This window comes from Laccaria bicolor, genomic scaffold (assembly GCF_000143565.1).
Source record: "Laccaria bicolor S238N-H82 LACBIscaffold_57 genomic scaffold, whole genome shotgun sequence".
Lineage (NCBI taxonomy): Eukaryota > Fungi > Basidiomycota > Agaricomycetes > Agaricales > Hydnangiaceae > Laccaria > Laccaria bicolor.
This window is the reverse complement of record NW_001889928.1, coordinates 98,202-121,318: the sequence shown is the minus strand read 5'-3', so window position 1 is coordinate 121,318 and position 23,117 is coordinate 98,202. Positions and strand designations below refer to the sequence as shown.

Below are 23,117 nucleotides of genomic sequence, written 5' to 3'. Positions count from 1 at the left end.
ACTCCATATTTCACAGTTCGCTGGGTAGTTACACAAACACTCCTGTAGTTGTGAAGAGGCAATTCGAACACCTTGACGGGAGTTCGTCGCAGGGGATCGCATAATCGTGAACTTGAGAAAATGTGAGATGCCAGACGAGTCGAAGTTGAGTCGAAGTATGATTTTGTGTTTGTAACGCCCATGCGATCGAAACCCTTCCTTTGGCTGCTACATACCACCGCTGGATGAATACGATCAATATGTCAGTAAAATCCTCTTGTTCTACTAGCTGATCCTTACAATGTTACCAGTGGTAATGAACAAGGATTCAGCTCATCGTCTGACCTGAGTCCCGCCAACAGACTCACGCCGAGCGGGACACCCAATGGCCACGAACTCGAGGGGGGAATCTCTGCAAACCAAATGAGCAAGTCAAGTGGAACAAGCGCAGAATCATCCGAAGAAGTATCCAAATGGTCAAAACCCTTCAATCACCTTCCAGAAGAACTAATCAACGAGATATTCCTCCACTGCATCAGTAGAATCACAAGCTCTTTCACTTTCACTTTTGGCCTCTTTCACTTTCAGAAGCACTTTTACTTTCACTTTTGGCCTCTTTCACTTTCACGACGCTTTCATTTCCACTTTGAGACCTCTTTGTGATAGCTTTCTGGCTTTCAACAGCTTTCACCTCTTTAGGAATTTAGACAGTGGATCAACATATATGTTAGTAGGCTACTTCGTGTGCATGATGATCTACATACTTATTAACGTAAAAAGAGTTGGAGGAATCTAAGGTATTGGAGGGATTTGAGAGTGAGGACAAAATATTCGTGAAGTCCGTTGGAACTCCGACATCATGTGATAATGTTGAATTCTATTTCCTTGAACATCGCACCACTCTCCCTTCCCATTCTTTTTCATTAGTGGTCGACGTCGTCCACTCTTGGGGTATAACGTCTGTTTTTTTGTAAGTTCTCTTCCTCATCTCGACAAACACTCCCACTTACGATCAGTTTGAATCGCAGCTGTCTCTTGCATGCCAACCAGCCATCCTTCATAGCAACGCTACAGGGGGCACCATAATGCCAATCCACAAAGCTCACCACCCACCACAACCGCCACAACCACTCCCCCCGACAACATGCTGTCCTCAAGGGTTATCCCCATTGCCAGAGGGCTCACACAGGCTTCGTCGGCGAGCCTATTGAGGGCTTGGTAAGGCTTTCTTTGTTACCTCTGCTGAACAACGTCCTTATACCACTCGTATCGGAGTCTGAGATTTCCCAGTCGTCAACATCTGGATTGGAGCTCGATAGTACAGGAACGGGTATAGGCGTGCTGGAAGTTGACGAGCGTTCGATGCCATGGCGAGTCGCAGAATTTAGGTGGTGAGGGAATGTGGAAACGGTACGCTATGCTTCCTTTCTCTTTCTTCTCTTTGCCCATCATCCCACATGGAGCCTGTGACGTTTCTCCCTCCTACATATCCCTGCCATTCTCCCCTGGCGATTTCCATCCCTCGTTTTGTCACGCACCCCTCTTCTACCTTTTTCCGAGCTCTACTCTAGTCCAGAACTAATACCCATCCCAGGTCGTCATCCGTGCTCACATCCAACACAGTTCACGTGAAGGTGCTTCACGGCCTGCATATACCCAACCATCGCACGTAGGTTCGTCCTCCTCATTTGTGATTTGGTTTGAAAGCTGACGAAGAAATACCGACCATCGAAACCGACAGCCTCTCCTCCTCGACATGCTTGCATCTCACAAAATGACCAACGTCAAACTCGTCCGGCACATCCACTTCTTCCAGGACCCCTCACAAGCTGCAGCGCAATATGCCGCTCAAGCTATCATAGGCAAGCACGCCGATATCCTAGGGCTGATTGAAGGTGTTCGGCGTCGATAGACTACTTCGGCGATGGTTCTCCAGGCCACAGTTTGATATTGCGTTAGCGGATCATGATGAGGATGGACTGGAGGGTCACGTCGTTCTAGTAATCAGCACCATTGTTTTACAAATATTAGAAATCTATTCGCTTTGAACCCTCTTTCAAACCCTCTTTAAGTCACCTTTTGAAAAGCTGTACCTCTTTCGTGGTCCCTTTTTGGACCACTTGCAGCCCCTTTTGTCCCTTTTGAAAGCCGAAACCGCTTTTGAAAGAAAAGGGACTGGGCTTCCAAAAGCGGAAACGCTTTCACGCTTTCACGCTTTCAAAAGCGGTGAAAGCGGCTGAAAGCGGTTTTGTGATTCTACTGCAGTGCGCCTCCTCGCCGATTGAGATTTGCGGCGACCCACCCTGCACTCCATGGTCCCTCGCACAAGTAAGCCAACGCTGGCGTACAATAGCGCTTTCCGAACCCAACGTCTGGACATGCATCAGTGCAGACCTAGACTTGCTACCCGCTGTCCAACTGAGCCAGTGCACACCATTGCTCAACTTTTTTCGAGGGTGCCTTCGCCGATCGCGTGACAGGCCTTTGTATCTACATGTCAAGGCTTTACAGTGTATTCACCCCCTTCTTTACCCACTTATCGACCTTTGCTTGGCTGAAGCTTATCGATGGCAGACGGTGTCGCTTCATCTTTCTTTATCTCCGTTCTTAAGCGAGTTTCAGCAGAGTCGGGGACAATTTCCCTTGCTGAAGGCTCTCAGCCTGACACACGAATACCCCCTTGCGCTCCCAATCAACGCTTTCGTAGCCTCACCTCAGCTCACCCACCTCACCCTCTGCAATCTCCCTAACCCAATGAATTGGTTGAACGTCTCCTGGAACCAAATAACACACTTTGAATCTATCGTACTGCGGTACAGCCCAGGAGAACTTGACAAAATCCTAACGAGCATGCCTCTCCTCGAAGAGCTCAAAATGGTCTGCGGAATGTTATTATTCCCAATGTCGGATCACAGCGCAACCAACGAAGCCATCTCCCTACCCCACCTCCGCTCATTACATGTCTCAGGGTGCGGAGAAGCCCTCGACCAGATCCTCAATCCACTCCACACACCCAGCCTTAAACACTTGGCTTTAGAAATCACAGATCGCTTATCAATTCACGGAACGCTTTCCCCAGATCTGGTCGTCTCGGCTTTTTTAATCCTACACTTCAGATCAACGTTCACGCTTGGCTCTCTATCCATTGACGGACTACCCGTTCAGGGTATAGTCGAGATCCTCGTCTTCGTACCGAACATCACGCGCCTCTTCGTTCGGAGCCTAGGTGTCACAGAGCTCTTCCCGACATACCTCACATTAAACCGCGACACCATAAGGAGACCATTTTACCATGAATGGGATACATTGAGCAGCTTCTTCCTAGTGCCCAATTTACGGGACTTTGTCATGGAAGACACGTACCCATTCACAGACTCCGCAACGCTCGCTTCGTCTGCGGGCGCGTTATTGAAGATGGTCAAGTCGCGATTAAACCCTCAAGGAGACTCCGAGGGTCGCTTGGAATCGGTCAGCGTGGTGGCCTTTCTTGAAATTGGGTTGTCCGATTCTAGTACGTCGGCGTTTTGTGCGTTGACGGAGTTTGGGGAGGGGCAAGGGGTCAAGATAAATGTGGATGTGAAGCGGAAGGGTGGTGCCCTGCATGATTTGATGTCGCTGCGCAGTGCGAATTGATAGCGCTCGTCAATCGGCAAAGCCCACATAACATTGGAGAGGCCACTGGTAGGATGTTTATGCCAGCTTGAGATCCCAATCTTTCAAGCCTGCATGATCTAATGGTAGAGATGGCTTCCAGGTTCAATTCCCAGCCATGCTTATGGTTATGACTTTTCCAACTCTTTTGTCTACTAATCTACAAGACTTTGGCTTTACATAACAATATATGATAGGCTTTGAGTTGAGGGTTGTGATTCATAGCACTTATGCCATGAATTGTACCGTTATCTATGTGAAGAAACTCACAGTAGTTTTACGTGGGGTTTCTAATATTGTTCTAATACCTTTGTGGACGGAGGAGCTCATACATTTGTCCCCATCCCCTTTACTACTAGCTACGCGTCGATCACGTGTGACTCTTTTTTGCTTCTACACATGAACGACGCGCGACAATACGGCGAGCTGGGCACCCAACTCCTCCTCGAATCGCGTCGATCAACGCAGACGGACACATTTCTAAAATACAACGACACCCTCGTCCGATCCCTCATCCGCGAGCAGCGCGACCTCGAAAAAGCCATCGACGCCATCCCATTCGAGGGCGGCTCACCACCTCCTGCGTTGCTCATCATCCAAACCGCGATCAACCGCAACAAGCGCTGCTTACTGGCCTACCATGCACACCGCGTTGATCGACTGAGGGATCTATATTGGTCCGTGGGCGGAGCACTCCCTCATATCCTATCCAATCAGGAGCTGAGGGGAAGGATGTCGCCCCATGAGGTGGACTATCTAAGGCAGTATAATTCGTCAATCATGGAGTTCCGGAGCGAGTTTACGCACGAGTTGGATGTCACGGCGAGTATAACGATTCCGCCGAAGGATATCCATGCGCTTGTGAGGGTTGTGAGGGATTGTGGTGTTATTCAGACAGAGCTGGGGAGTATTGATTTCAAGAAGGGGCAGAGATTCATGGTTAGGAGGGCGGATATTGAGCATTTGATTGTTCAAGGGTATTTGGAGGAGGTTTGAGGCGCTTTGTCGTCGGTTCCTCTTTGTTTGGCTGTCTGTCTCCTTCCACCATGCTCAGTCGCCATGCATCTGCCTCTTCCTCATCCCGCAAGCTTGTGAGCCAACGTTTTGCTTTCGCTCTTGCTCGCAGTCAACCACGGCGACTGGTCTCACAACCATCTCTCACATATGATCATTTAACATCCTCCCATTCCACCGCCGACCTCGCCTCGCCCTACCGTTCCGGCTTCTCCAATCTTGGCCTACGCTCCAGCAAACCTCCAGATTCCATCCCGGATTCAGACCCAAAAACATCCTCTGAAATACCAGACCAAGACTGGGAGCTTCGCACAGGTCCGTTCGTTTTTCCGTTCAAGCACTTACAATCATACTCATCGACATGCAGGACGCGCTATCTACGTATTACAACAAACATTGCCCGATTTCTTCGCCACGGGACTCATCACCTCCATCGACAAAAGGACAGGGGCACCAGTAGCCCCATCCACCAGCATCCCAATAGCCAGCGCCAATCCCCTCGATGACCTCACCTTCGACGACGACGCAGAGTCCATCTACAGCCCATTCGTTCAGTCGTTCTATACACCCCCCGTCCCACTCCCAGCCCCATTCCCCAAGACCCTCCATGTAGAAGGCAAATGCTCTGCCCTAGCGCCCGATGCTAATTAATGTGCTGTATCCATAGGCCTTCAGCTGTACCTCGCCTGTTTGGGGTTCGTGCGACATACGATGAACACGCTGTACTCGGATCTTGCAGTCGTGTTGACAAAAGTCGTTGTGAACGCGCCCTCACCACCGACGACGAAATCGCTGGGAGGGTCTGCTGAGATGGGGGTGACGAAGAGGGGTAGGGAGAAGAGCCTTCTTGTGCGGCAGAACATTACGGGAATCGCCAGGGTTAGTGGGAAGCCTGGGGAGTGGATAGTGTGCGTCTTCTCTCATACGTCTCTGATTGACTTAGATCTGATTCCAGCGGATACTTAGGGAATCAACATACACCTTTTCGCCATCCACAGGCCTAATTTATAAATACGTCATCAACGTGATCCGCCCTGCACCTCATGTGGCCGTGTATGAGTCCCTACGGGCGAGCATGGGCAAGCTGCTTGGGTTGGGTCACGGTGGCGGTAGTGCGCCCAGTCCGAACGGGGCTGCGTGTAAGGGGGCGGGGAAGGTTTAGTCTGGATTGAAGACCAAGTACGCAGGCGAGCGCCAGGAATGCATTATCACCCCTCCTCCACTCTGTTAGTCACGAGTGCATCCTTACTCCGTCGTTTCCTGGAATCAATACGTTTGTAATTGCTTAATATGCATAATATTTACTACATCAGTGACTTGGGGAAAACCCTATCCAACATTATGAGCTCTCAACATGCATTACAGACAGTCGTGGACGTTATGAAGTCGTCACCACAATTCAGGCCAACTCACGATGCCAGATATTACTAATAATGCCAGGTCCCGTTCATATTTGACCCGCGGTATCATCAGTTTGTGGTAGCAATGCTAGATTATGGTGAAATTGATTTTCTCCTCTTGTATGACGACAGAATGGCTGCAGTATTCTCGTGGGTCTGGGGTTTGCCGTGCATCGCTACAATGCTACGAGTAAATAGTTAGTGACCGTCTTGCCTCTCCGGATATAAATAATTGTCCTCGTCTCGTGGCACAATACCCGAAAGCTGATGAAGACCCTTCCGCCTCACATCCACATTCATCTTGACCCCTTGAGCCTCCCCAAACCCATAAAACGCCGACGTATCAAAATCGAACAACCCAACGCCAAGAAGGACCACCACGCTGACCGATTCCAAGCGACCCTCGGAGTCTGCTTGAGGGTCTAATCGCGATTTGACCATCTTCAATAACGCGCCCGCGGACGAGGTGAGCGTTGCAGAGTCTGTGTATGTGTACGTATCTTCCATGACCAAGTCCCGTAAATTGGGCACTAGGAAGAAGCTGCTCAGTGGACCCCATTCATGGTAGAATGGTCTGCTTGTGGTGGTGTCGCGGTTTAATGTGAGGTATGTTGGGAAGAGCTCTATGCCGCCTGGGCTCCGAACAAAGAGGCGCGTGATGCTCGGTACGTGGTCGAGGATCCGGGCTATACTCTGAACGGGTAGTCCGTCGATGGATAGAGAGTCAAGCGTAAACATTGATCTGAGGTGCAGGACTAGAAAAGCCGAGACGACCAGATCTGGGGAAGGCGTTCCGTGACTTGATGAGTGGTTTGTGATTTTTAGAGCAAAGTGTTTCAGGCTGGGAGTGTGGAGTGAAATGAGGATCTGGTCGAGGGCTTCTTCGCACCCGGAGACATGTAATGAGCGGAGGTGGGGTAGGGAGATGGGTTTGATGGTTGCGTTGTGATCCGACATTGGGAATAATAACATCCCGCAGACCATCTTGAGCTCTTCGAGGAGAGGCATGCTCATTAGGATTTTGTCGAGTTCTCCTGCGCCGTACCGCAGTACGATGGATTCAAAGTGTGTTATTTGGTTCCAGGGGAGGATTAACGAACCCAATGGGCGATGAAGTTTGCAGAGGGTGAGGTGGGTGAGCTGAGGGGAGGCTATAAAAGCGTTTATTGGGAACGCAGGGCGGTACTCGAGCCAGTTCAGGCTGAGAGCCTTTAGCAAGGAAAGTTGTCCTTGACTCTGCCGAAGCTTGCTTATGACAGAAAAGTGAAGCGACACCGTCTGCCATCGATGAGCTTCAGCCAAGCAGAGGTCGGTTAGTGGGAAAAGAAGGGGTGGAAGACGCCGATAAGCCTTGACACGTAGATACAAAGGCCTGTCACGCGATCGGTGAAGGCACCCTCGAAAAAAGTTGAGCAATGCGTGTGTGCGCTGGTTCGATTGAACGACGGCCCGGGGTAGCACGTCTAGGTCTGCAGTGATGCATGTCCAGAGGTTGGATTCGGATAGCGCTATTGTGCGCCAGCGCTGGCTTACTTGTGCAAGGGACCATAGAGTGCAGGGTGGGTCGCCGCAAATCTCAATCGGCGAGGAGGCGCAGTGGAGGAATATCTCGTTGACTAGTTCGTCTGGAAGGTGATTGAAGGGTTTTGACCATTTAGATACTTCTTCGGATGATTCTGCGCTTGTTCCACTTGGCTTGTTCGTTGGTTTTGCAAAGATTCCCCTCTCGAGTTCGTGGTTATTGGCTGTCCCGCTTGGCGTGAGTCCGGTGGCGGGACTCAAATCAGACGATGAGCTGAATCTTTGTTCATTACCACTGGTAACACTGTAAGAATCAGCCAGAATAGGAGGATTTTACTGACATATTGATCGTATTCATTCAGTGGTGGTTGTTGGGTGGTACTATGTAGCAGCCAAGCTACAACAAGGTGTTAAACAAAATCAAAATCAACTTTGCTTTGACTCGTCCATCCGACATTTTCTCAAGTTCACGACTATATGATCCCTTGCGACGCGACGAATTCCCATCAAGGCGTTTGCTTCGACTGTTCATAACGTTGGCTTGAAGGCTATTGTGATGGGCGGTGCTTTTGAAATACTCTCGAGTCGATCGGTATCCACCGTGGAAAACGTTTGGACGAGTCCTCAGTCTTCGACTGTCCTCGATGAGCAAGGGCAAAAAGAGAATGTGGAGTTTCTGGAACCGGAATCATACGGAACCCCTCAGTCTCTGTTCGTTGACTTCTTCTTTCACCTCCATCGCAATATCGACCAACTCACTAGGAAAAAGCACCCAGATGACATTGAACTGGTGCAGAATTGCACTGTGAGGATTGTGCGCAGAAAGGGCAAATCGGCGCCATATAGACAGGTACTCAAAGCTAACGCTGCCTACATCACGTATGTTTCTCCCAGACCTCATCCGGCCGTTCACGTTTATTACGCAATCCAGCCGAACCCCAGCATATGGAATGGCGACACAAACTGGAGGAGCCTCGATTGTCAAGGTGGGTAATGTTTAAGGACGACAATCACACTCTTTTCGGATCCTAATCTCCTATTGTTCCCATTAGTATCAGGAGAATTATCATTCACCAAAACTGTAATTCTCATCTCGAAAAGCAATTGTTCCGAGTGCCACCTTTTCTTCAAGAACTTGCGGCACAAATTGTTACGAAAGGTCCTTGTGTACGGAAAAATTCCGAACACAACTGACCGCAGAAGACGAAGAACTTAGATATCCGTTGAAATGCGGGAGCTATACCATTGGTCGGGATATATAAAGTGCAACTTAAAAAAGTTTGTCCGATGGCCCTCAGCTCACATTGAGATGCACACTTACACATTCAAAGGCCGCGACCTCCTCAATTCAACCATCTTGGATGCCTCTCTCCGGCCGTGCTTTGTAACAAGCACGACTTGTGGATTTTTTGGCCGTCGTTCCACCGAAATAATTGATCTCTCGGGTACATTGGTTGCGACGATTCTTTGGAAGGACAAGGCACTTGAGATTGGTGGGACAACTGTCAGCATAAAATTCATGAAATCGAAAGAACCCAAACATGTTTTTTCTCTCAAGCGGTCCGTACGTTTTTTTATGCTTGTGTTTGATGCACAGCTTCAATTTAGTATAGGGATTGGCAACGTTACTGGCAATGGTGTACTTCAAGCCCCCAGTATTCAATTGAATACGGACGACGAGAATGGACGGTATGCACCGTCCGTACAACTAATATTCGTGAAGATGCTAATATTCAAACCTACCAGGCCACTGATTGCGCCAATTATTCAAACTGCGCCGTCTTCACCTCCTATAAACGTCGTTACTTTAAGAAGTCTCAGCCCGCTACCTTCACCACGGAGGAGGCATTGCCGGAAAAAGAAGCACTCTTCCTTCTTCTAGCTATGCTCAAGATGGAGACACGGAGAATAGATTTGCAGGAAGTGGGTGATCTTGCGTTTCCTCTTCTGTGTGTGCAGATGTTTCCAAAATTTGATTGTGGTACTCTAGTAGTGAAGCCATAGTTTCAATCCTCGACACAAATATAGAGCTCAGTTGGGTATAGGTTTGTTGTTAAACAGTGTTTATCAATTGGAGTTTACACTGGCTTTCCCTTATCAGGCTCAAACAGCAAACTATGCATTTGGGGTGAAAGCGGGTGAAGGGATGAGGTGGAATTTCACTTTGGATGTCTAATGCCCTAGAAAGTTAGCCAGAATGTCTTTGTTGAAACTTTTGATCACTTATCAATAAACATGTTTCAAACACGAAGTTAGACAGGTTCTGAGTGTCCCTTTTCAACTGTTGAAGGGAGTCGAGTTTATATCCAGCAAGAGAATGGGCAAACGGCGGCGGCCCGATGGCCCACCTGAATGTATTTGGTTCCAAGGGTTGGTCCAAACACTGTTTCTAATTCCTCCCTAGACATGAGCAGGCGAACGTGGCGATATTCAGGTTGACGTTCAACTTGACGCCCAAACTCCTTTTGTTATTCTCAAAGCGAATACGCGGTTGGAGTTCTAGAACTCACCGCGCTCTTAGCAAGGCGTTGCTACGAAGAACAGTCGCTCCAGCTGGGGCATACCATCAGCTTATCGACGCTATTCAACTTTCCCGTAGGGAAACTCTTGCGAAGCCGTGGTGGTGAACCGAAGTTCAAGGTTGTTGGATTTGAAACTCATACACCAAAAGTGCTCGTCCGGTGGACCAACCACCTAAATGCCCAGCGTTGCACCTTCCGAAGATGTCGACTCGGCGGTCCGCGTAGTCGTGACTCCCGCCCAATCCTCCTACTTTGCGGGGGAGACCTTCTCCGTGACCATAACATTCAGCAATACCCATTCTTCTTCTCCTCCAGAAGCAGGTCCTTCCACTGCCAATTCCCGGCCACAACATAAACGCGGCGCGCACTCTATTAGCTCTGCGCCGCTTGCTAGGCCTCCTACGTCTCCTGGTACCCCACGGATGAGTGCACTTCCACCTCCTTCACGACCGAAACGAGGGGATGATCTGCCAACTAGGAAAGGACTTATTGGGCGGGCTAGGACGCCTCAGAATTCGGAGAATCTGCCTGATTTGATTGAACAACGGAGAAAGAAGTTGTTGGCCAAGTCGTTGTCTGTTTCTATTGCTCCTCTTGAGCTTGAGGAACAATTGGCTGTGGGTACTGTTGCAACTTCAGCGCCTCACTTCCAGCGGTCTTTCAACGACGTGCGGCGTAAGCGCGCCTTTCCTGTTTTCACATGACATTCTTTTCTAATGGGTGATATGCAGCTTCCAATTCTCCTCAAGTTCCGTCACCTCTAGCAAGAACGGATGCACTCTCATTATCCTCAAGCCATCCCCACGCTAGAAAACAATCCATCCTCGACGGCCAATTCTCCCTGGACGTCTTATCACCAACAACATCCGTCCCACCCTTCCCTTACTCGCCCAACTCATCATCATCCTCTTTCTCGCTAGCACTCGATCCCATAGTCGAAGGCGCGCAATCGCCTTACCTCTCCACTCCCCAACTAGCCTCGCCAACAATAGAATCTTTCACACCTGCTCCTCAGATAAACCCAAGGTCCAACGCGGTGTACGCATACCCTTCTACACGACACCGTCCTCCCCCCATAGGCCTTGGCCAGCCCTCAGCCCGTGGGGATGCCGAAGCTGCACGCTCAGCTTCGTTGCCACACTCAAACGTTGAGCTGATTCTGTATTCATATGCCCAGCTAACGGGGACTGTGTCAATCACACCTGGAGCATCATCCACTCCAGAACAACTCCAGACGCTGAATGGAGTCCGGTCGGCTTTGCTCAAGCAGAATGTTATTGGCGGGGGAAGTATGAATATTACGTCGTCATTACACCAACATAATCCTCCCTCGCCGCGGACGCGTCATGGCCGCTCATCGTCTACTAGTTTTCTTTCCATGCTCTCACCGTCGTCCCTCATGCCGTCAGTCACCACCACCCCACCTAACTCCGCTTCTCGTTGGCGGTCTTCCTCAGCATCGGCTCAAATCTCATCAATACCTCCAAGTAACAAATTCTACAACACCAACAGCAATACACGCGGGCTGGGGGTGAGCCTACTAGGCAGCGGTAGTACCGTAGATACTATCACCCCGGAAGGTCCTTTACCAACGTTCCAAGTCCAACCAACCATGTTGGCTGTAGATCTCTCTCTCCAGCCTGGAGAATCACGGAGTTGTGCGTCTCTCTAAACTCTCTTTTTCTTATACCCCAATACCAATACGACGACTTGCTTCTTTTAGATACGTATTCGATAACGCTCCCGGACAACCTACCCCCAACGTTCCGAGGCAAGTCGTTGGCGTTTTCGTATGAGCTTGTGGTGGGGACGTGTAGAGCTGGATCTTCGTCTTCGTCTTCGACTGGGCGAAGTAGTGCCAATAGTGTTAGTCGTGTGATGAAAGTCCCGATAAGGGTGTATAACCACGTTGCAGGTGTGTCTTTTTCCTTTACCCTCTTTCATTTTTGTTGATAGCCTGATAATGAATACAGTGGGTTTGGCACCCAAGCCATATGATATCCTATGGCCCGTGAACAAACGTCTGGACCCACACGCGCCTGCTCCACAAGCCAAGGTGGTGGAATTGGTGGGCAAACCTGTGAATAGCAATAACATGCTTTCCTTCCCTACTAGTCGTGCGTTTTTTCATCTATTTCTATTGAAGTACATGAATGAGGTTGAAAGGCGTTAGTAGCGTCCGCGTCGTCCTTCAAAAATGGATCACTGGAAGAACTGAAAGAATATGCGCAGAGACTCGTAGCGTCTCTTCCTGCTCCACGTTCGAATGGGGATGATCAGGAAAAAGTAGAAGTGCAGTCGGCTTCGGACGGTGTGAATGGGGATCATGTTCATTTCGTAGATCCGGAACGTGTGATGCAGTTGGAGGAGATGAGGAAGAAGGAGACAGAAGCTGAGGGTGGGTTGACGGGATGCAGGGAGGCGGTTGAGATTTTGACGAGGAATCCTAAGAAGGGTAGGTTGTTCTGTCCACTTGATGATGAGCTTGAAAACTGATTTTGTGTGTAGCTTCGTATGATGTGAATAAGGATGGTGTCAAGGTGGCCGTTCTGACATTCACAAAGTGTGCCTTCCGCCTTGGCGAAACTGTGTGTGGTGTTGTAGAGCTGAATGATCGTATGGGTCGTGCTAGGGTGCTTCAGGTATGACTTTTCTTCCCCTCATACGCGTCTTTTATCATGCTTTCCTCTTCAGCTCTCCGCAATCCTAGAAGCTCACGAGACCCTTCCATCAACCATCTCATCACCCTCAACAGCACGACACCTCCGACGCGTCCACGCAGAACACTACTCCTCCTTCACACTCAACACCCTCCGCACCACCTTCTGCCTCGACATCCCATCCGACGCCAGCCCCGCTTTTCAGATCCGCATAGGCACTTCTTCGTCGCAAGCATGCGGAGGGCTGGAGTGGAAAGTCCGTCTTTGTCTCCTCGTAGCCGTCGCCGCTGAGACGTCGCATCCCGGAACGGAGGGCGTGAGGATGAAGACGCTCGTTAGGGTCGGACCGAGGGGCGAGTGGGGCTCCTCGTGGAGGGCTCCGGACCATGTTGCGCCTTTGGAGAAACCTGATCGTGCAGCGCTACTGGAACAGCAGCAGCAGAGGACGAAGAGCTGGGCCGAGTTCCTTGCTTCTCCCTTACTTTTGTTGAGTACGTCAAACAATAGTGAGAGGGAGTATCATGATGGAGATGAATTTGTAGTAGATGGGGAGGAAGGGGGAGGAGGAGAGGGCGGGTATGATGGGATCAAACCTGACCTTGCGGGTGGCGTGGGCGTTGGTGTTGATTATGGGGGTGGGGAAGAGGGGTGGAGGGAGGTGAAGCTTGAGACTGTTGAGTGCGAGGTTCCGATCAAGGTGTGGCCTGGTAATACGGCGTTTAAGGCTATGGATGTGGTTTTTGATGTTTGAATAGAGGAGTGGTTAGTTTTGCTCTTAGAAATTCGAATGGAGTGGGGGTGGATTTGGACTTGTACTGCTTCGAGTCACTTGTATTGATAACTTTATTTGCTTTCGTGATTATTAGAGCTTCCCCCTCCGCTGGCCAGGGTAGTCAAATGATGACATGGGAACCGTATCCGAAATTCCAAAAATACACAGTAAAGGAAAGCGTAATGACAGTCTAAGAAATGGTATATCAGTGGTATAAGTCCGTGGTATGTATGTAGCCGCAAAGTTGAAAGTGTTGGGTAATCTATTGCATTTTCGCAGAGAGCCCGCTCCCTAGAGTTCTCTCTTCTCTCTCAAGGTAATCTCTTTGCAGATCGTCGAATCCACGGAAGGTAGCTTCACCGCAGAGTGATCTTACAATGTCTGCCATTTCGTCGAGGCGCTGTAGAGTAGAGTTGTGTGAGTGAATGTATTGAATGGGAGTGGTGGAAGCATACAGAGATGAGACTTGATAGTGCCACGACAGCTATGATCAGGTTTCATCAGATTAAGGATACCCGCGCAGAAACCATTGTGTGATTACATACCAGTTGAATGAACAGCCAGTTGATCGTCCTACAAGTGGTCGAATGAGCACAACATGTTACGCCCAGAAGTGTATCGCTCACCAATAACACGTCCAATGACAACTCCTCAAATCCAATGGTTGACCCATCGACTCTACCAGCCGTGAACTCCAAAGTATCGTCCTCGGATATACTGGCTTCTGAGTCTTTGTCAGCATCACGGCGCACTTTATCAGCAAAGGTCCCCAAGGCTAGCGTTTTCATGCCCGACTGCCGTTCGTAGAATATCAGACGCTCTCTGAGTTTGGGCATGAATGCGGGGAGGGGGTGTGCGTTTGTCAGTGCGCCAGAGAGAATAGAGAGGACCGAAAAGACGTCTGAGAGCTGAAGAGGAGTTAGTCACGTTCTTTCTAAGTCGGTTACAGAGAACTGACAAAGTTTGGATTGAGGAATGGCGTCTACGAGAAAGACGGTCAAAATTGTGGAAGTGCGCCGTCAGGATTACACGTACCCGGTTGACAAGTATCCTACACCATTTGATATCAAGCTTCGAGAACGCAGTGATCAAGATAACCAGAGAAGTGAGGGCCCGTGTCCTGGTGGGTACTATGAGAAACCATAGCAAGAAAACTACACTTTAACTCACTGTACTTTGTAGAGCTGTTGGTATTGTTCTTGAGGCCATAAACCCCTGCGTAAACGTTAGTCGACTCCTTTTGAGCTGAGCTGCAGAACACTTGCTGAAGTTGGGGCTCAAACTTGGCGGTTTGAAGACTTGGGGCAACCTTTTCCAAGCGTTCCTGGTCGTATCACATCAACTCCCTTGCTGAAAGCCGACTAGAAAGCGCTACCACACACCAACACGTTGATTACCCTCTTGGCGATCACCCGCACACGTTTCTCCTTGGTGCATTCCGATTCGTCTTCAACTTTTTTATCCGCAAACTCTGTCTTCTCGACATTGGCAGTCCTCGCCTTTGCTTCCTCCGTCAAGAAAGTTTCCACCTCTCCCGCGAATAGTTTCCCAATCTCTGCAGCAGTTGCTCCAAAGGTTTTGCGGACCAAGACACGAGTCGATACGGGAAATGGCAAAAGCATAACAACGAACTAGAACGAAGAGGATTAGTGATGCTAGAACTTGATGATCGACATGTAACGTACCGCTGCTGTGAATCCAATAATGACGAGCAAGCTGTCAGAAAGTATTAGTAAGTAGTAAGTAAAGTCGACCAACACATCAAAGTGAAGTGAACTAACGCTCTCTTCCACCCCAGAGAGACACCAACACCATAATTTACAAGCACTACTTCATTTGAGTTCATCCAACTGTAGCCCGTAACTATGATCGAGTAAGAACTTTCTTTGCATAGAAAGCAAAGGGTGCCTTACTCAATACAATTGTTACTCCCGTTATAGCCCAAAGTACCGTTTGAGCTCGAGGAGCGGCAATTCGACCGAGGAGGAATGGAGCGATGAAAACAACCTGTTGGATGATTGTATTTTTGGGATGTAGAACGGGAAATCAGGGCTGCTAACTGATGCAATGACCACTCCGTATGGGTTGCCATGTCCGCGTCCAGCAGCGATGTACCAAGCAACCATGCCAACTGCGTACAACCGCATTCAGCACTAAAGCACAGGGTTACAACATGTAAGGAACGCACAAAGTAAACCCAGAATGGTGCCCGTGATACGGTTCAAAAAGTCGGCGATCTATGCCATAGTCAGAAAAGAGGAGCGCAGAGTACAGGATGGGCTCTCACTTGATCACCAACGTACACCCCCAGGCCAGTCTACATCATTTTTAGACAAACAAGGTGCGAAATTGTTGGAACATACCTGAGCCATGATCAACGCCCACAGACCTCGGTTTTCATAATAAAACCAAGCACTTGTGTGACAAACCGATGGGATCCAAAGAGCAACTGACACGATTGCCAGCCGAAGAGCAAATATACCCTCGGCCGATTTAAGGAACCGGAAGAAGCTGCCAAGTCGGACAAAGAACCTTCCGAATACCGTCGTTGGAGGGAGGGCATCGGGATTCCTGCCTACAATGTCATTCACGCAGTTGATCGTTATGCCCCACGGATAATGGAGATGGACGTACGAGCTTCATTTCCATTCCGATTTTCCTTCTTGGGTTCCTTCTTTTCGGGCTCCCGCTGTTTCTCAGGCTGTTGCTCTACTTCATCATCTGAATCCGACTCCTCCTGCGCATCAGAATCTTCAAAAAAGGTTGGATCAGATGTCGCTCCCATGGCCATGATACCTTGAGCTCCTTCAACCTTGGTCCCTCTGATCTTGAGAGCGATCTGATTCAGACTGCCTGGCATCCACAATCGGGGTTTTGGCCGTTGCGTATCTAAATCCACAACACATTTCAGAACCTTCATTATATGCTCAGCGAAGGCCTCAATAGCCTCAGTGAAGACGAAGCAGATAAACAGGGATCTATGGTAAGTACATCAGTGATTGTCACTGTCGAGGATCCAGGTGCATACCTGGCCGAAAACATCTCGGGACTGTTCAGCTCATGGATCAACTTCTTTGTTACCGGGTCGAAAAACTTTTCATAGGGCTTCAGCAGCTTGATGCGCTGCACGTTCCTGAAGTCATCCAAAGCAGTCTCCACCAGCCGTCGTTGTTCCTCCAAGCCCGCGCTTCTTGCTTCTACATGGGTTTGATCGAGCTTTGTGAAGAATGCGGTCCATCTACCGGTATTGCAAGCTTTAAACCAGTCCATGGCAGCTCGCGTTGCAGATTCGCATGCAGACCGTAGATTTTCAGATGATGACGAAAGAATAGGTATAAGAGTGTCCAGGTCATTGCCATGGCGGGCCTCGCGTTCCTGAATCTGCCGCCGGAGAGTGGAAAATCGATCAACAGTCCTCGGCGTCTGGTCACCGCGGCGAGCTCTGGCTTCTACTTCCTTTTCTTCCTTCTCATCGCCAAGGTTGATATCATTGACGAGGACTTGGAAGGAATGAAGACCTGCTGCGCGAAACATGAGAGATTTGAGCTCTGCATTGGCCTTCTTGAGATCTTTAGGCCCAAGTCTGCCAATTGAGAACTCAAGATCAATGGTCCCAATCTGGATCAACAGAGACTGGGTCCCACGAATAAGAGCCTCTCTAAATCCGTTCGCCCTTGCAGTCGCCCTTGCCCAAGCTGCGCGGTCCGATGGACGTGAGTTCAGGACTTCGTTTTGGAGCAAGAGAAGCTCCAGCGTAGGTGTGAAAAAGTCTCTCTCCAGTATTGTACTGCGATCAATGTAAGCCCGTTGTTTCTTGAAGGGTAAGATACGTACAGCCAGACATGATTCAAACTTTCCGGGAAAACAAACACAAGGCACGCGATGGCGATGGCAACATAGTAGGTCGTTGGGATCAAGAATGTTTTGGCAATGGTATATTGTGGAGTTGGAAACGCTGTACGCCGTAAGGTCATGGTCACTGTACAGGAATAAGGTCCTCACAAGGTCCATAAGTGCAGATCTAGTGAGAGTCAATAAGTGGGGGAGTGTGGAACCAAGATACGTACGATATCCAAAACAATGCAGCCAAAGACACTCAAGAGTGCAAGATTGGGAATGAATGCACGCAGGACACCCATAAAAAATGTGCCAATGAAGAAGAAAATTCCATACACCGCAGAAGAGCTAAAAATGAGCTATTAGACACAAGTTGCGAAATCGCAATGCAAGACGTACCGTGGGTCAAGAAAGACGCCACTAAAAACACCCTTCTGAATCTGTAATGCAGGAGATATTCCGGCCACGAGGCTAATGGAGTTTTTTTTAGCACGGGAACGTGTTGCTTCCAAGACGCTTACGAGGACTGCAGCTTCCTCTGCTGCTGCACTATCAACGCCTGATTTCTGACCGACGCGGATGCCGCCATGGCGGCAGCACCCCAAGCCCAACCAACCAACATCCCTGGCCTAAGGGTCAGCCACATAAAACCTAAGACAAACGCTCAAAACATACCTATCATGAGAGTAAGCGCCGCAACCACGAACAATGAAAGTGGAAGCGAAGGTGGTAACATGACACAAATGATCCTATCTGCACGTCAGCCGCGTAATGTTAGAGGCCCAAAAAACGCACGCAGCAAAGAAAGAAGCCTGCCCCATGTTTAGCGAAGTTTTCTTGTCCACCATCAGCACAAGAGTGGCGGTCAGTGCAACACAACATCTGAACCAGGTTTTCATCGTTCGCCGTGACTTGAAAGCAGGTACGATCCATGAGAAAACCCCCGGTTGGGGTTTCTCCAGAAACTCGTCTGCCTGTTCCGACATCGCGTAGGGTGGTGGGTGTTGTGGAGATGGTAGGATGCAAAGCAACCTCAGGTAAACATATATCGGCCACGTGCAATTCGCTTTGAACGTCGTCGGCCCGGTGATTGGTGGTTGGCGTCAATCAGAGGGCTGCTTCGGGGACCGATTTGTTCTCAAGAAGCTGAAGAATCAGCATTCTCAAAGCCCGTGATAAGATTACAGAGGTGATAAGCCTTCGGCCCCCCTCGAAGAGACTTGGATGATTTCCAGATTCGGGATTGAAAAAGCGAAATTCACTAGAGAAAAACTTGAGCATTTCCGAGACTGTAGATGAAGAATGCGATCATACAAAGGTGCCAATCCGACTTGATGTTTCGACCACCTGTTAAACATAGAATTAGTCTGAGTTCCCCATGTAAATTCATGATAAAGTTGCAAATGATCATGTTTGATCGCATTAAATTTGCGGCATTTTCACCTGCCCACAACGTCGTCACCGCGGTCACGTGTGCTAACAACACGTCGCGTCACAATCTGGTCACAGTTCATTAGACGCATACATTTCGTCACCAAGCACGGTCTGTTCAGGTTTGGACGCGTCTCTCACCAGCATTTTCTTCGGTTGGATTAACCATTTTTAACACGTTTCTTTCAAGGTGTTCAAAACCTGCTGTTGAGACAGGTTGTCCTCATTAGAACACGTGCTGTGCTCGATTATGCGCACGTGATCTCCTTCCAAAACGATTTTCACCCCAGTTCTCGTTGCCCTTAGCATTTCTGTCAAAGAATCTCAAGGATTCACTACCCGGTGCCACACGAATTTTTATCTTACGATCACTGACACCATGGAGGACTTGTTCAGCAGCCTCCCATAGTGAGTGGACTTTTCTTACGAAACCATTCGGGCTATTTACATTAGCACCCTTTCGCTCAGTTTCAATCCAATGATGATGGTCAACACCTCAGGGACATGTGCAACAACTAGGCTCATACAATGTCGTGACTTGGGAGTCTACACGAACGATGTCTCGCGGAAGTTCCAGCGGTCACCCGAGGACGCCCCAGATCTCTCTCGCGATGACTTTCTCGCACGTAAAAAGATTATCAACCAGGTCAGCAGATACTGTGCTGATAGGGCGAGAGAGACAAAGTCGGAATACGAGGATCAATACGTTCCCATTTTGTATCTGTATGAGGTAAGCTCTCAAAGCTATTCAACGCCATTCCAAGCTAAGTAAGCGGCATGATCATCAGCTAGTGAAGGCATCTGCAAAACGCGAGGTACGCTGCAGTAATGGATTACAAGGCAGAATCTCCTAATACTTGAGCAGAGAGACTGGGGACATCTCGTCTTCACTGATATGACAACCACTCGATTCCTGGTGGTGATGATCTTTCCACCCACTTGCAGTAAGCAGCTCTTGCGATCATGTCCATGGCCCTAATGTCGTCTTGTAGACTGCGGAAACTTTTCGCATCACGACTACGATGCTCTCACTAAATACCAAGCCGATCGGTTCTTTTCTCTTCTGACATATCTTCACCACAAAGAGGGAAAGCCTAACTGGTACTTCGTTTCTAACATTTCATGCGTTCAATCTTTTCATGAGCTTAGGGTTCGCGCAACTTACACGACGTCAAAGCATGGCTACGCCATTGACTCGGTTTTCCTCAATGGCAAGGAAGCACCAACACCCTCTCAGATAAAGGGTCGAAAAGCAGCCAAGCTGCCCCCCATCTTCCATGTCACTCCCGAGACATTCGTTCCCTCACTTCTCCCAGGCGAGGTTGAGAAAATTGACAACCTCCTGGCGCAGCGTGGGGAGAAGGAACCTGCCCCACAAAGCGTGCGCGATGAGGTTTTGGGCACAAAGGAAGTGAGGCCCGAGGTCAGTTCAACCTGGAAGGCAAAGCATGGCAGACAATGCGCGTATTGTCAAGAATTCCAGGAAGAAGGTCTGATGCTGTGCGCCAAGTACGTAAAGTATTTTGTCCTCCATTCAGCCATCAGCGCTGATCAGCCATCATAATTTTGGTTGCTTTTTTCAGGTGCAAGCTTGTGTATTACTGTTCGAAAGATTGGTAAGTAAGAGGAACACAATTGAATCTGACTCAGGGAACTAATGATGGTTTTGACTTAGCCAACGCTACGCCTGGCCGACACACAAGCGAATTTGTAAGAAATTGGAAGGCACCCAGCCCGCACCCGAAACTAGCTGAGGGTTAAATGTTAAGCCCTCCCTGGGCCTGAACGTGTCTTACTCTGCATGTTTAGGGAAATTTGAACGACCACTGATTATTAAACCCTTCACGCCCGTTTCAGACGGGCTACATAATTGTAGTACATATCTAAATGTGGATAGGTACACTAGAACAAGTCATGTTGGAAAATCAAAAACCAGCATTGCTCATCCGAGGTCATCGGACAAAATTAAAGTGCATTGATCGCCTCCTTGATCGAATTTACTTGAAAGTCTAGAGGAAAAGATAAGCCAAAATTACTTATAAATTCCAATCTCACCTGTTAAAACACAAGTAGACGAGTATGCTTGCATTGCTGGAAGGGCACGCTGCACAACTCGTAAAAGACGTTCTTCTAGTCTTGAAGACGAGCCGGCGGGGTCTGCATAACCACGGGAGGCCCGCAAGATAGATACTTCGGTCGTGATGACATTACTAGCTTTGACCCAAATGAACTGACGCTTTGAAATCAACGGTTGCACCTCTGAAGCATATCCCGCGACTTACGCCAATTACCGGATTTATATAGCCTAAATTTCGAGGCTTTATCGAAGTAACTATTTCCAGGATAGACTGGGCGGCATTCAGACGCTTCTGCTTTGAGACTTCATTTCCGGGTGGGACGGCGTCATGTAGACAGATAGTGGAAATATGAAGCAGACTCAGAGCAAAGACGAGTCTGCGAACGTTGGCAGGATGCGGCACAGCCGAAATTCGATCCGTTGGGGGTAGCGATGCGATCAACCTCTCGATGAGGAGATCTAAAGAATTGAATGTGCCACGGAGAGTAGTCGCCTCTTGCTGCGGGATACCTATTTGGAGATGGATCGAATTGTCCATGATGAACAGAGGGCTGTAAATCCCTTACCGGTCTTGCAAGTGCGGCAAAAATCAGCCACGCTTTCCCATAAAATAACCGCCTTCGCATGAACGGCTTGCTTTGATGACCCTACATCTGAAGTCGGAATGTTGCTCAAAAATTTATGTAAGGTTTGAGACGTCTGTTGCGGGACAAACCGGCCCTGACAACAGAATGTAAAGGGAATTGAATATAATTTGAGGGTCATCGAACCTGTTCGTAATCCTCCATGTCGAGAGGCCATGGGATGTCAATTTGTGTATCGTGTTTACCATTGAGCGTGAACAGATTCGGCGTCTCATCGAGGGCCACCGCCCAAGCTTTGTCCAAGGCAAGAACTGTCCAAATTCCTATTATTCTCTCCGCCTCCTCAACAGCATCACGGGCTGGCAAAATCATGAGGGCTGTGTTGGAGGTACTCCGGGCGGGAGGTAACCTGTGTAGCCCTGCAGCGAGCATTGTCGAGACTGCTGATGTCACATAATACTTTCCCTCCGAAAAGCGCGCTTTGAAGAAAAAATAGTACGCGAGCAAAACATCTGCTTGAACTCCCTCAATAATTTTCCTAGGGTGATTTCCGGATAAATTTACTGCGATCTCTTGTGCAGCGCGGTTCAAATAAGCTGATTCATGCGCCATGAGCGACGCATCGCGGGAAAGATTGGCTCCCCACAAGTATACGGCAAATGAGAGTGCCGGAGAAGGGCGGGAGGGATGCCCAGGCGGGAAGGTGGTCATCGAATGGCGAAAGCGAGGAACGTTCAAGAAAAAACCGAACTCCGAAGAATGTAGAAGAAAGCAATCCAATCTTTGAAAACAATTTTGTCAGAAAAAGAATGATATGAAATGAAAGACCGACAGCTTTTCGATGACCTGCTTCGAAGGTTCTCGTGCGAAGGACTGTGAGGCATTCCGCTGGAACGCAAGACCCCCGGGCGGCGACTGGTTAGCCGCGTAGGACGACGGTACAGCCGCCGGGGTCGTGGACATCTGGGGGTCCTGGAGCTGTTGAATGCGAGCCTCGAGAACGGCGATGCTATCTTCTAGAATTTGTGCCATAGAGCGTTCATGTCCAGATATATATTCACAGTCATCAGGTCTATCTGCTCGTTGGCATCGACCACAAATTGGACGAGCACCATCACATTTCTAAGAAGGTAAAACGTCAATGACCGACTTCGACCAGGCGACGTGATATGAAGCCTACCATTTTCCTTCGACGACAGTTAATACATGCATCTCCTCTGCGAAGACTGGAACGTTCAGAAGGCGGTTGCGAACTCATTCTTGGATGGAAATGATGGTTTGAATTCCTATCCCTTTATACAACCGATTTTCCACAAACTAAGTGAGATTCCCATTTGTCGTCCAATTATATCTTCAGGCAAGAATGTGCTGGAAATTGTCTCTCGGAGTAACATTTACCGGAGCGCTTGCATTGAATTTACATGTGGACAATCACTGGAGTCTCAATGGTTGACCGCCTTGGGCCAAGTTATGCCGCCAGGTACAACGTTTCACCATTGACATAATATATCCCTCCGATCTTTTCAAGTCAGATGTTATCTCTGGCGTCGGATGGTAATATAACGACCTATACATTATTTTTTCAGGTCGTAAGTCAGCAGCACCGAGGTCGTAGCTCATATCAGGGCCCACCTAAGCCGGACAGTGAGCCTGAGGTGTTTTAGGTGTA

At 49.0% G+C, this 23,117-nt stretch overlaps 9 protein-coding genes across 9 annotated transcripts; 6 read left to right on the top strand and 3 right to left on the bottom strand.

The window, feature by feature from the left end:
* Positions 1 to 290: 290 nt before the first annotated feature.
* Positions 291 to 3,612, top strand: LACBIDRAFT_313108 (uncharacterized protein; the record flags this gene model as incomplete). Its single annotated transcript, XM_001888666.1, has 4 exons — positions 291 to 513; positions 2,248 to 2,388; positions 2,422 to 2,644; positions 2,666 to 3,612. The coding sequence occupies exon 4, from the start codon at positions 2,734 to 2,736 to the stop codon at positions 3,610 to 3,612; it is 879 nt and encodes a 292-aa protein (XP_001888701.1). The 5' UTR covers positions 291 to 513; positions 2,248 to 2,388; positions 2,422 to 2,644; positions 2,666 to 2,733.
* Positions 3,613 to 4,029: 417 nt separating this feature from the next.
* Positions 4,030 to 4,626, top strand: LACBIDRAFT_240464 (uncharacterized protein; the record flags this gene model as incomplete). The annotated part of the gene is made up of 1 exon (XM_001888665.1): positions 4,030 to 4,626. The coding sequence occupies one exon, from the start codon at positions 4,030 to 4,032 to the stop codon at positions 4,624 to 4,626; it is 597 nt and encodes a 198-aa protein (XP_001888700.1).
* Positions 4,627 to 4,676: 50 nt separating this feature from the next.
* Positions 4,677 to 5,806, top strand: LACBIDRAFT_313106 (uncharacterized protein; the record flags this gene model as incomplete). The annotated part of the gene is made up of 4 exons (XM_001888664.1): positions 4,677 to 4,959; positions 5,012 to 5,260; positions 5,312 to 5,552; positions 5,611 to 5,806. The coding sequence occupies 4 exons, from the start codon at positions 4,677 to 4,679 to the stop codon at positions 5,804 to 5,806; spliced, it is 969 nt and encodes a 322-aa protein (XP_001888699.1).
* Positions 5,807 to 6,242: 436 nt separating this feature from the next.
* LACBIDRAFT_313105 (uncharacterized protein) lies at positions 6,243 to 7,923 on the bottom strand (the record flags this gene model as incomplete). The annotated part of the gene is made up of 2 exons (XM_001888605.1): positions 6,243 to 7,860; positions 7,907 to 7,923. The coding sequence occupies 2 exons, from the start codon at positions 7,921 to 7,923 to the stop codon at positions 6,243 to 6,245; spliced, it is 1,635 nt and encodes a 544-aa protein (XP_001888640.1).
* Positions 7,924 to 8,067: 144 nt separating this feature from the next.
* LACBIDRAFT_295721 (uncharacterized protein) lies at positions 8,068 to 9,741 on the top strand (the record flags this gene model as incomplete). Its single annotated transcript, XM_001888663.1, has 5 exons — positions 8,068 to 8,551; positions 8,897 to 9,129; positions 9,174 to 9,254; positions 9,312 to 9,514; positions 9,627 to 9,741. Exons 1-5 carry the CDS (start codon positions 8,122 to 8,124, stop codon positions 9,739 to 9,741), a joined length of 1,062 nt encoding a protein of 353 aa, XP_001888698.1. The 5' UTR covers positions 8,068 to 8,121.
* A 522-nt stretch (positions 9,742 to 10,263) lies between these two features.
* Positions 10,264 to 13,615, top strand: LACBIDRAFT_295720 (uncharacterized protein; the record flags this gene model as incomplete). The annotated part of the gene is made up of 8 exons (XM_001888662.1): positions 10,264 to 10,762; positions 10,819 to 11,745; positions 11,811 to 12,002; positions 12,061 to 12,204; positions 12,264 to 12,542; positions 12,596 to 12,729; positions 12,782 to 13,238; positions 13,293 to 13,615. 8 exons carry the CDS (start codon positions 10,264 to 10,266, stop codon positions 13,496 to 13,498), a joined length of 2,838 nt encoding a protein of 945 aa, XP_001888697.1. The 3' UTR covers positions 13,499 to 13,615.
* Positions 13,616 to 13,781: 166 nt separating this feature from the next.
* On the bottom strand, positions 13,782 to 18,342 carry LACBIDRAFT_313101 (uncharacterized protein; the record flags this gene model as incomplete). Its single annotated transcript, XM_001888604.1, has 25 exons — positions 13,782 to 13,919; positions 13,975 to 14,003; positions 14,065 to 14,092; positions 14,146 to 14,427; positions 14,478 to 14,501; positions 14,555 to 14,639; positions 14,690 to 14,734; positions 14,785 to 14,843; positions 14,902 to 15,150; positions 15,205 to 15,235; positions 15,301 to 15,382; positions 15,433 to 15,526; positions 15,580 to 15,650; positions 15,708 to 15,756; positions 15,807 to 15,836; positions 15,883 to 16,094; positions 16,154 to 16,497; positions 16,548 to 17,306; positions 17,354 to 17,474; positions 17,522 to 17,540; positions 17,587 to 17,704; positions 17,756 to 17,827; positions 17,878 to 17,980; positions 18,032 to 18,105; positions 18,152 to 18,342. 25 exons carry the CDS (start codon positions 18,340 to 18,342, stop codon positions 13,782 to 13,784), a joined length of 3,309 nt encoding a protein of 1,102 aa, XP_001888639.1.
* Positions 18,343 to 18,765: 423 nt separating this feature from the next.
* On the top strand, positions 18,766 to 20,773 carry LACBIDRAFT_295718 (uncharacterized protein; the record flags this gene model as incomplete). Its single annotated transcript, XM_001888661.1, has 8 exons — positions 18,766 to 18,827; positions 18,874 to 18,899; positions 19,078 to 19,195; positions 19,256 to 19,517; positions 19,653 to 19,731; positions 19,780 to 20,296; positions 20,371 to 20,403; positions 20,463 to 20,773. The coding sequence occupies 8 exons, from the start codon at positions 18,766 to 18,768 to the stop codon at positions 20,539 to 20,541; spliced, it is 1,176 nt and encodes a 391-aa protein (XP_001888696.1). The 3' UTR covers positions 20,542 to 20,773.
* A 224-nt stretch (positions 20,774 to 20,997) lies between these two features.
* LACBIDRAFT_313099 (uncharacterized protein) lies at positions 20,998 to 22,706 on the bottom strand (the record flags this gene model as incomplete). Its single annotated transcript, XM_001888603.1, has 5 exons — positions 20,998 to 21,374; positions 21,431 to 21,584; positions 21,635 to 22,229; positions 22,281 to 22,570; positions 22,629 to 22,706. 5 exons carry the CDS (start codon positions 22,704 to 22,706, stop codon positions 20,998 to 21,000), a joined length of 1,494 nt encoding a protein of 497 aa, XP_001888638.1.
* Positions 22,707 to 23,117: the final 411 nt, after the last annotated feature.